Source organism: Chlorocebus sabaeus, chromosome 26 (assembly GCF_047675955.1).
Source record: "Chlorocebus sabaeus isolate Y175 chromosome 26, mChlSab1.0.hap1, whole genome shotgun sequence".
Taxonomy (NCBI): Eukaryota; Metazoa; Chordata; class Mammalia; order Primates; family Cercopithecidae; genus Chlorocebus; species Chlorocebus sabaeus.
Window position 1 is genome coordinate 30,854,051 of NC_132929.1, and position 12,280 is coordinate 30,866,330.

Consider the following 12,280-nt stretch of genomic DNA (forward strand, 5'->3'; position numbering starts at 1 on the left):
GCATAATGCTGGGGTTTGAGCATCTATTGAACTCATCACCCAAACAGTGAACGTAGTACCCAGTAAGTAGTTTTTCAGCCCCTGTCTCACTCCCTTCCCCCTTTTGGAGACCCTAGTATCTACTGTTTCTGTCTTTATGTCCATGCGTACCTATTGTTTAGCTCCCACCCTGGACCGTCAAAAATTTCTTCCTCCACAATAGCAACAAAAACGCTGGTAAAAATTGTCCAAATCAACTTTTTCAGTACTCTGGAAATTAACAAAGACTTGCAACATTCCAAAGAGCATTTATTCAAGAAAAACAGCTGAATATCAGTAAAAACAGTAAGCTTCGAGGTGTTTTTTACCTTGCCCTATTCCCATCCCCCTCACTTCAGCTTTTAGAAGACTTAAAAACCACTTGCACAAATGTGGTAGTTGTGAAAACATCAGCCTAGCCACCACTGTGGACAGTGGAGGCACAATAGATTTGGAGCTCCCTAAAAGTCCCATACTGAGAAAAATTGTCAGGAAGCCCCTTGGAAAGCTCCATGCCCCAGCTTTGTTTTTATTTGACCTCATCAGAGCTTGCTCTTTGAGAACAGCCCTATCCCGAGGGCATTTGTTGAAAACTATCAGCAGTAATTTATTTAACATCACAGCTACCAGAGGTAGCAATATCACTTAGGGCTAACAAAAGTCTAACAACAACAACAAAAAAAACCAAAATTTTAAAAATAGGAAATGAGATTTCTATAATGCTCCCAAATATTCCTTGAAAGCTAAAAGGCCATGTTCATGGGCAGGGCTCTACAAATGCCCAGGAAAGATCTAAAAAGGTCCTAATCTCTCACTTCTGACTGACTTTGAGGTTCTTCTTAGGCAGAAAATAAAAGCTAAGGCAGAGTTGTAAACTGCCTGCAGTCGTATTAAACACATACCCCAACAAACACACAGAGACTCTCAGAAAAAGCTAAGAGACTTATTGGTTCAAGGAATTTAATAAACTTCGTCCACTCATTAGCTGTCCACTAAGTTCATTGAGCAGAGACTTCAATAGCTGCCTACAAAGAATACAGATTTTGCAGAATTATCCTAGAAACATTATTAAACAAACGAACAGCAATAACAAAAATAAATAAATATGCAGTAAAAACAAGAAACCCAGGTAGGGGAAAGAATCCTAGAATAGACACATTATTTTAAATGTCCAGTTTTCAGCAAAACTTGTAAGACACACAAAGAAACAGGAAAGTATGGCTCATGCACAGGAAAAAAGCAACTAATACAAATTATTCCTGAGAAGGCCCAGATGTTAAACTTATCAGACAAAGACTTTACATCAGGAATTATAAATATATTCAAAGAACTTAAAAATTAGTAATATAGCTGTCCTCTAAAATTAAAGGATAAATTAAGACAAAACTGAGAAAAGTCATCTCTAGCAGACCTGCCCTACAAGAAATACTAAAGACAACTCTCAAGACTGAGCTGAGAGGACACTAGACAGTAACTTAAATCCACACAAAGAAATAATGAGCGCCAGTAAAAATGTAACTGCATAGTAAATATAAAAAACAGTATAAATGTTTTTTTCTTTGTAGCCCTTTTCCTCCACCAGATTAAAATTTAACTGCAGGCTGGGAGTGATGGCTCATGCCTGTAATCCCCCAGCACTTTGGGAGGCTAAGATGGGTAGATCACTTGAGGCCAGGAGTTCAAGACCAGCCTGGCCAACATGGCAAAACCTCAGCACTACTAAAAATATAAAAAATTAGCTGGGCGTGGTGGCAAGTGCCTGTAATCCTAGCTACTTGGGAGACTGAGGCAGGAGAATTGCTTGAACCTGGGAGGCAGAGGTTGCAGTAAGCCGAGATCTCACCACTGCACTCCAGCCTGAGCAACAAAGACCCTGTCTCAAAAAAAAAAGAAAAGAAAAGAAAAGAAAAATTAACTGCATACAGCAATAATTGTAAAGCTGTGTCGATGATGGGCACATGATGTAGAAAGATGTCATTTGTATAGCAATAATGGCACAAAACAAGGGGAGAAAACAGAGCCATGTAAGAGCAAAGTTTTATACAGCATTAAAATTAAGTTGCTATTAATCAAAATTAGATTGTGAAAAATTAAAATAATTGTAATCCCCAAAGGAACTATTAAAAAAGAACTCAAAAATATATAATTTAAAAAAGGAATTAAAAAATAGAAAAAGAACACAATATCTATCAACAGACAAATGGATAAACAAAATGGTGTATCAATACAAAAGAGTATTATGTAGCCATCGTAAGTAATGAAGTCCTGATACGTGCTACAACATGGAAGATCCTTGAAAACATCAGGCCAAGTGTAAGAAGCCAGACACAAACGGCCATATATTATTCCATTTATATGATGTGTGCAGAAGCCAGATAGAAAATTCATGGTGGCTAAGGGGAGGTAGAAAGAGGAATGTCTGCTAATAGGTATGAGGTATGAAACTATTCTAAAATTAAATGGCTGTGATGGCCACACAACTCCAAATATACTAAAAACCACTGGATTTTTATACTTTAGGTGGATGGATTTCCTTTTCTTGTGAATTATATCTCAACAAATCTATGTTTTAAGTTATAAAATAAGTAACCAACAAAAATAATCACATACATATATATAGATTCTATCAACTATACGTCAATACTAAAAATTTCATTAGGGCCCTATTGTTATTCAGTGGGTCTTAATCTCTATAAGACTCTCTGGTAGTAGAATAAAAGACCTAGAATGGGCAAAAGAGAACGTTCTTCTGTCCTAAAAGCCAGGGACCTTTCCCCCTGACAGAATATGATCCATTAAAGGACCTTTGTCATTAGTTTCCTGACCACTTGTTTACCTGCTTCATGCTAACAATGGATTTTTCAGCAACAAATGTAATCTAAGGAGAAGGCTGTCTTTCCTCATCTGCAACTGTGACACAATGACTTTCTGCCTTCCCCTCCAACGCTAGAATAACTTTCAGTCTTAAAGTCCTTAAAAAAATAAGTAAATAAAAGCTTCTCTCTTCAACATTTTGCAGAACATCACATTCACTACCGGCATTCCCCATTCCTACTCCAACCTCACCCTCCCGGCAGCAGTGATGAGTTCTGCCAGTTAGTATTCCATGCGGAATTGCTGAGACTTTATTAGGAGAAATCCCATTAAAAATAATAAGATACCAAAGGTGGAAGATACAGCCCATAAAACAAGAGTATGAGGGGCAAAGTGGCTGGCAGGCTTCAAGACAAATAACTATTGGAGTCCAGAAGGGAAGATACAAGCCAAAAGAGTACCAAGGTGACATTTTAAAGAACTGTCTTCCACTTTGTCTGCCTGGTTTTATATGAAGTGTTGTCAGCACAACCTTTTCAATCATGTTGCCTGGATTGAATACAACTCACTTTCCTACGTACCTTTTAATTTCAGATCCTGACCTTTGTCCTCCTGATTCCTACAAAGTAAACTAAACAGACCAGCAAATGTTGACTCAAAGATTACATTTTTACAAAGAAGGATACAGAACTTACCACTCTCTTTTCCCTGAAATCAATGCCCACTGTTGTGATAAATTTGGAGTTAAATTTACCATCTGTATATTGGTAAAGTACACTGGTCTTCCCTACGCCAGAGTCTCCCAAAGCTAAAAACTTGATGAGGTAATCATAATCTCCATCAGACATAATGAAGAACTCAGTGGTTCACCTGTAAAATACACACAAATTTTTTTAATTAAAATCCATTAGAAAACATTAATTATCCATTAAAAAAATGACGACAATATTCAGCTTAACACCTAATGTTAACCTATATGTCTACAGGTTGTATGAAAAGAGGGTTACATACATATTGGTCACCATCCTTGAAGACCCAATAACTAGCTAGATGAGAAGCTATTGAAATAGTAATTAACAGTGTAGTTTTAATTTAACATATATGTAATCCCAGCACTTTGGGAGGCCAAGGCAGGCGGATCACCGAAAGTCGGGAGTTCGACACCAGCCTGACCAACATGGAGAAACCCCATCTCTACAAAATACAAAAATTAGCCGGGCATGGTGGTGCATCCCTATAATCCCAGTTACTCGGGAGGCTGAAGCAGGAGAATCGCTTGAACCCGGGAGGTGGAGGTTGTGGTGAGCCAAGATTGCGCCATTGCACTCCAGCCTGGGCAACAAGAGCGAAATTCTGTCTCAAAATAAAAAAATAAATAAAAATAAAAACATACACATTATAGTACCAAAATAGGACAAAAATTCCAAGTGAGAATGATAATCAACAAGAAAGTAACAGTCACTAAGTCTTATCTACAGACTATATAGAACAAAAACTAATACAAGAAAAATAGAGGAAGGAGAATGTTATAAGGAATAACAGTAATTGTTAGAGTACAAGTGGTTCCAATTTCCCCTCCTTTTTCAAAGTCTCCTAGTGCTACAATTTGCAATTGCAAAAATAAGGAACCAGTCCAAATGCTCACCAATCAATGAGTAGATAAAGAAATTGTGAGATAGATATATATACATATACACACACATACACACACATAGATATATATGCGCACACACACACATATATACACACATACATATACATACACACACACATACATATACATATACACACACACACCATGGAACACTACTCAGCCACAAAAAGGAATGAAATGATGGCATTCACAGAAATCTGGATGGAAGTGAAGACTATTCTAAGTGAAGTAACTCAGGAATGGAAAACCAAACATCATATGTTCTCACTCATTAGTGGGAGTGAAGCTATGAGGATGTAAAGGCATAAGAATGATACAATGGACTTTGGGGACTCGGGGGAAAGAGTGGGAGGGGGGTGAGGGATAAAAGACTACAGATTGAATACAGTGTACACTGCTTGGGTGATGGGTGTTCCAAAATCTCAGAAATCACCACTAAAGAACTTATTCATGTAACCAAACACCACCTGTTCCCCCAAAAACCTATGGAAATTCAAAACAAGAAAGAAAGAAAGTCTCCTAGTGCTAGAACCTTGCCTTTTCTCTCTTTTTACATGGACATCTAGGCAATTTCATTTATTCTATTCATTTTCACATGTTATTACAGTTTCTTCAAAGACACTGTTATTTCACAAGTAAATTTACTCCCTGCTTCCTTACATATTACTATTAATATGTACTACATATTACTATTAATATGTACTACATATTAAGTCAGACTTCTTTGGAGTATCACTGCTCACTTGGGAACTGAATTCCAGATTTAAACAGTCACTGCTCAGAGACCATAGTCCCACAACCAAGGGCTCGCTTACCTATATTTACCTGGGTATTCTATCAAGAACTGCTAAAAGTTCAGCTCTTCAATACTGACTAAAACAAAAGTCCACCTTAAGGAAGAAAAATTCATTTATATCAGCAATACTTAACCATGGCTATTTTTGGTTCTTTGCAGTCAGCACTTTTCATGATTTGTTTTTACCCTCTAAATAGATTCAAACCCAAAATATCAGTCCAACCAGAAATAGGATCTCTCTCCAGGGAAGGTTTCCTTTTTTGTTAAAATTTTATTGATACATAATATTTGTACATTTTTATGGGGTACATGTAATATTTTGTTACATGCACAGAATGTAATGATCAAGGTATTTAGGGTATTTATTACCTCGAGTATTTATCATTTCTATGCATTGAGAACATTTCAAGTACTCTCTTCTAGCTATTTTGAAACACACAATACATTTTTGTTAACTATAGTCACCCTAGTCTACTGTTGAACATTAGAATTTATTCTTTCCATCTAACCGTATGCTTGTACACATTAACCAACCTCTCTCCATTCCCCCCAATGCCAATAAACTCTCCTGAAAATCATAAAAATAACTATCTCATTAACACTGACAACTCTACATGACTATTCAAAAACATACATATTTATCTATCTATATACATGCCAGACGTCCTATATTAGATGCTACTGACTCCTGGCATTATCTCCTTTTTACCCAGCCCCATATCCAGAAACTTGGCTGCCATACTCAGTGCTTCCTATAGGACTATTTCTATGTATCCATAAAATTAATAAAAACTCAGACAAGAATACTGACTGGTTTTCAACGTTGCCTCCCTTACCCTATCCTCAACTTGGCGACTCACCTTACGCTGAAAACTCCTGAATGCTGAACCCCAAGAGCCACTGCAGTGTGTTTCCTCAGAGTCCTTCAGTGCAGATCTGCAACCTCACGTTTCAGGTATGGTTAGCCCGTGGATAAGGGCAGAGCCTCTACAAACATTCAAAATTCTATTTGCACACCATAAAGAGTGACACTTCACAGATGATGCCTTACCAATCTTTATAGTTGGGTATTTGCAAGTGTAGGTCACCAGTATTAATGACATACAACAGAATTCCTCTCCAAAAACCGACAACTTGGACGTCAACATTATGGCATGTCACATCACAGCATCACACCTGGCTCTAAGTTATTGGAAATAAGAGCTAAGAATTGGAAAGCAAGTCCAGATAATGTTGACTCATTTGGGGGCTTCCCCTCAAACTGAATGGAGCAGCAGAAAACAATACCGATCCCGCAGTGAGAATGATGCAAGAAGACACTGTGGCTGCCTTATTTCCTCTTTATTTTTAATTTGAAAAAAAAAGTTGGTATAACTATGTTTTTTATATCACTTAAGGTACATGAAAAAATGCTGTCACTAATGGCATCATATTCTAGAATTCTCTAAACTCACTTAAGTGGAATTCAAAGACTTAAACTATCTCTAATGTGTTTCATTTCCATGGATAATCACACATGTAAGTCTACAAGTGATCTTCATGAGTTTTGTTTTCTATTCGCAATAGCAATAGTGACCAAGTAATCATAAAGGGACTATTAACAAACCAAATACCGCAAACTGAAAGTATAGATACCACCATCTATATTAATCATAGTTCACACTTTTCAGATTGTATCTTTAAGACAATTATCTGCTTTCTTGATCTGAAAATAAATGTTCAGACCTTCCACTCTCTGGGTTCAGTTTTCTAAAGGATAAAACAGAACCCAGAGAAGCAGACTGATTTGCACAATCTGGAATCTAGATCTCCTAATTCCAAGTCCAATGTCTGTTCTACCCCAAGCTTCATGTCCGTTACTCATTTTTGTTACAAATGCAATATTGGGCTTTAAAGTGACCACTAGTATGGTATTTTACAAGGTAACCTAATAGGAAACTCATAAAATCAAGCAGAGCTGGGTTTGAAATCCCAAATCTCCCAGATACCAATTACTTGGATGTCTCTGAGCCTTAGATTTCCAGGTTTCTGTTCTATAAAAAAGAATATATACTACACCTCACACCATTGTTCTGAGGATTCAATGAGATACTGTTTATGGAATGCCCAGCACAACGGTTGGCATATACTGGGTCCTTAACTGTTAGCTCACTTATTGTCTCCATTGTGAACATTCAGACTGAGTCTGAAGACCTAGAACAATTTTCAAATTGACTCTGGCCAGCTTAAAACATGTTTTTCTAGCACAAAGTATTGCTCACTGGTTCAAAGTGGTCGGCTGAGTTAACAAAGATCACTTTCAAACTAATTCTGATCTTTTTTAGCTGGTTCTAACCATTTGCAATTCATTTAATAAAGATATGTTTATTTCAAAAGAGTTCTGATCAACTTAAAAACAGGTTCAAATCCATATAAAATACACCCATCCGTTTTAGCAAGTTCATAGTTGTTCAAAAGAATCTTGTTCATATTATTTTAGGGTGAGTTAAAAGAGGTTCTCCTACAAAACTACTTTCTGGCTTTGGCTAAAACCTGATATATCTAACCAAAATCAATGGAGTCTCATTGTAATTAGCTTTAATTGCTTCAGACTGGTTTTAGCTAGCTCAAATAGGCTCTGACTTGGACATGCAGGTTCTGACAGGCTCCTATAAGTCTTAGTTGGTTCTGAGTATATTTTACTGGATCAAACTCTGCTGACAAATTAAATCTGCTTTCAATTGAGTCACACTTGCTCAAACTCTATTAAACTGCTGGAAACTAGTTTGATAACTACAGTTATCTATAAAATTGTTCTTATTTATTTAGACTGATATAGACTGGTTTAAAACAGTCTGAAATGTTTCAAATTAATTTCAGATGTCCAAACAGTTCAAAACTAGAAAAGTAAAATGACAATCGGAAGCACCAAAAACAACAGTGTGGTGCTTAAAACTTGTGCCAAACCAACAAACTTCAAATTCTATTTTTAAATTACCTCATTTGTAGGTATTCTGTATCCAAAAATGTATCTCCACCATTATATACTGTATTGCCACACTCGAACAGCATGTATGTGTTCGAGGACAGTAAAGGATTGGGAGAAAGGAGCACTGGCATAGGAGAAGATGACAGATAACAGGGAAAGATGTGATGAGTGACACAGGCTTCCTGGGTTGAGAATTCATCTCCCATCTTACCTCAAAGACCTGGCAGAAAAACATTCACCCAGGACCCAGCAATGAAGACTTCAATTGGGGAAAACCTTCAGCAAATTTGGATGCTGTCTAGAGTTTGTCCAAAATTGATCACACTGACCAGGCTGGTCTGGGTTAACAGAGACCAGAATTCCAAAGAATAAGAAAATTTCAGAGAAATAAAGGGAGTTGGGGGCAGGCAGGTTTTCAAAATAACAGATCTTTCAAGGTTTGGTCATGGTGTTCAGGGTCACAGCCTTCTTATCTGAGCTTGCAGTCCAACTAGTGAAAGCCTGGAGTTAATGGAATTACCCCATCTTTCAGCAGAAAATCATTCTAGTCCGTAGCCGACTATACTCCCAACTCCATCTTGCAATCCCATACCTGGTTTTCTCATCACTACTTATCACTACTAGGTGAAGACAACTTAATGTTAAGTCTCAATTGATGGTAAATTTTCATATAAATAATTTTTTTTAATTTATTACTCAAGCCCTGCGTGGTATTCCTAGGACCTGTTTTCCAGGAAGAAAATACTCCACTCCTCAAATACAGAAATCTAATAAAGTAAATGATTTTTGTGTTGGCATTTCAGAGGACGAAGGGAAACAGTGAGAACACATAGTACCAGAATTTGACATTGGTGGCACCCAAACAACGTTGTACGCTCACCATCTCCTGCTTGTACTCCAGCCTACTGAGGTTTGGGAAGCCGGTTCAGAAGGACTTCCCTGTGACACTCTCTTGCTGAAAATGTGTCTGAAGCCTAGGTCAGATGCCCACATGTCAAGGACTTTACACACATTAGCACAACAATCCTCATCACTGCCCTAGAGGCAGGTTGTACATAGCATATACACTGTCTCCCTCAGAAAGATCTGGGGCTGTTCTATCATGAGTGCCGCAACGAGGGCATAAGTAACTGGGTCTTGGCCAGTCTACCCACATATTAGCATGGGCTCAATTCCAGTGTATTGTTGACAGGAGAAAAACTTGGAGGTTAAAGGCAGAAACTCTACAACCAAGCCACCTGTATTTGAGTCCAGTCATGTAACTTTGGAAAATTTATTTAATCTCTTTTGTCTTGGGCTCCTCGTCTGTAAAATAGGAATGAGATTCTATTTTATCAATTCTAACATGGTTTCTTATTTTAACTTCTTTAAAACTGGGGTGCCTCTTACATTTCAGTCTTACAACCCAAGACATCTTGCAATTGCTATTATAAATCAGGTGTCACTAGAGATACAGTTGTGTGAAAGTCTTTTGTTAGCATCTTCTAGCAAGGTCAAGAATGCATCATCAATATATTTTAGACTTAATGAAGCACAATAATAAAGCTATTTCTGAGGGCTATTGTGAAGATTGAGCTAGGGTATACACACAAAGTTTGGAACAGTGGATAGGACATATAGTAAGTCCTATGTAAGTATTAGCTGCTATGAGCAGCAGCATCCAGCAATCTGGCTTCCAAAGGTCAATATGCAGGCAATGTTCTTTTCTTTCCTAGAAGTATAAGAAAGTACACTGAGCCCCTAAACTAAAAATTAATTTTTAAAAATAAGGATGTGCTAAGAGTATCTGAAGCCAAGGTTACATATTTAAACTCTGTACCTTCTTGAAAAAAGTGCTGTCTACCTCAAGGAAATGTCTTCTAAAAAGCCAAGAATGACCTTAATTTGGGATACGCAAAAGACTTTCTTATTCAGCTCACTTCTCTCTCTCCTCCTTATACAAATATTTTTTCAAAGTGCTCTCCACCCTCACTATCATCAGATTAACAATAGAAAGCAAGGAACACCCACTTCCTCAACATGTACTATGTGGTGTTAATTGCCTGGTGAGAGAAAGTCTATCATCTTCCTTATTTTTAAAATAAAACATATTTTCACCTGTAATGCCAGTGACTGAGGAGGCTGAGGCAAAAGGATAGCTTGAGGTCAGGAGTTCAAGACTAGCCCAGGCAACTAGTAAGACCTATCTCTTAAAAAAAAAAAAAAAATATATATATATATATACACACACACACACACATACATATATAAAATTAGGCAGGTGTGGTAGCATTAGCCTGTAGTGCTAGCTACTTGGGAGGCTGAGGCAGGAGGATTGCTTAAGCCCAGGAGTTCAAGGCTGCAGTAAGATATGATCACATCACTACACAGCAGCCTGGGCAACAGATTAACATCCCATCTTTAAATAAATTTTTTTAATAAATAAAAATAACTGCACATGTACCCCTGAACTTAAAATAAAAGTTGAAGGAAAAAAGCACTTAAAAAATTTTAAGTGCTTTCAAAAATACTTTTTAAGTGTTTTTTAGAAAATAAGATAGAAGAGAGTAGATTTAGTTAAGAGCAAAGGGAAAAGATCTAGTTCTACTTCTCCCTCTCTTTCTGTCTCTCCTACACACACACACACACAGACATATCACAGCCCGGATTTTCCATAAAGTGTCATATTAAAGTCAATCATAGACTCCAACCTTAGGATCCCCTACTATTAGGCAGAATCATTCTAAAACTACTCTAGACAGGTCAACCATCTTTTGAAAGCCAAATTTTCCCTCTATTACTCATATTTAGTGCAGAGCAAAAGAAAGGGGAGGAATAATATTAACTGAACAACTACATGTAATAAATATACTTGATTTTACTTTATCTGCTCATCATCCTTAAAAAGAAACTTCATGTCTGGACAAGACTCATACCATATAGAGAGTGATGTTTTCTCAGTGTGATGGCAAATAGTTCAAATTCTGACTTTTCTACTTTGTATGACCTGATCCAAGTTTTTTAAAGTAAGTCTTATTCTTTCAACTGTAAAATGGAGATAATAACAGTACTAATCTCACTGAGTTGTTTTAAGGACTAAGTGAGATAACCCACAGAAAGCTTTTAGCACATTGTTTGCCCTGTGCTAAGTGTTCAATAATTGAAACTTATTAACAAGACTACTAATAGTTTCACCAAGTTCTTTATTAGCAAGTCATGTAATTTTATAACCTATTCTTAATGTAACCAGTACCTGAACCTTCAGAAAAATCATAGAAAGAAATTCAATGTAAATACAATGACTTTGGGGTGCCCTACCCATCACAAAATCTACTTTGGCATTCCAATCTAAGAATGAGTTGTATCTGGGTGGTTTTTGGTAATTTCAGACCTAGGAGTACCCATCTGTTGAACGCTCTAATTTCCAGAAGAAACTGAAACCCAGAGAAGGCAAATGAATAGTCTGAAATAAACCAGTTAGATATGGGGCTAGTCTAGATCTCAAGTCTCCTAAATTTCAGTCATGTATGCATATTTTTTATTCTGTCTGTATTCCTTCCTTCAGAGCAAGAAACCTCAGTTATAGCTTCTTGAATTCAAAAAGCAAAAGTTTTCTTCAGTGCCAGCAGTTATAGCAGTGATAAACTGCTTTACAATTAAGGCTTGGGCTGTTACAGAGGTTGGGTTGAGGGATCTGTACTTCCGTCCCCAGAATCCCTCTGTCAAGAAGCCCTTCCTCCTGATGGGCTCTTTCAAGGAGAAAAGTCATAAATTGGGAGCTTGTCTGCTTCTTGTTGGTCACTGCAAATCCAAGAAAAACAACAACAACAACAACAAAAAACTCTTCTTGATACTTGTACCATATCCCATAAATCATCTTTCTTTCCTATGGTTTTAAAATGAAGAGCAAGCAGAGTAATCATGAAATTTTCCATTTCCTTATAGAATTGCTCAGTCCCTTAGTATTTTCCTCTCAAATAAGATTATTTTAGGCTGGGTGCAGCAACTCACACCTGTAATCCCAGCACTTTGGGAGGCCAAGCGGGGTGGA

The 12,280-nt window shown here is 37.2% G+C and overlaps 1 protein-coding gene across 5 annotated transcripts in view; it reads right to left on the reverse strand.

Moving 5' to 3' along the window:
* RAB27A (RAB27A, member RAS oncogene family) overlaps positions 1–12,280 on the reverse strand; it is an 87,460-nt gene that overhangs the window by 26,192 nt on the left and 48,988 nt on the right. For all 5 annotated transcript variants that reach the window (XM_008016534.3, XM_038009997.2, XM_008016535.3 and 2 more), the window contains one exon: positions 3,528–3,702. In XM_008016534.3, coding sequence (XP_008014725.1) covers positions 3,528–3,680 — 153 coding nt within the window. In that variant the 5' untranslated portion in view covers positions 3,681–3,702. The remainder of the gene's footprint in view (positions 1–3,527; positions 3,703–12,280) is intronic.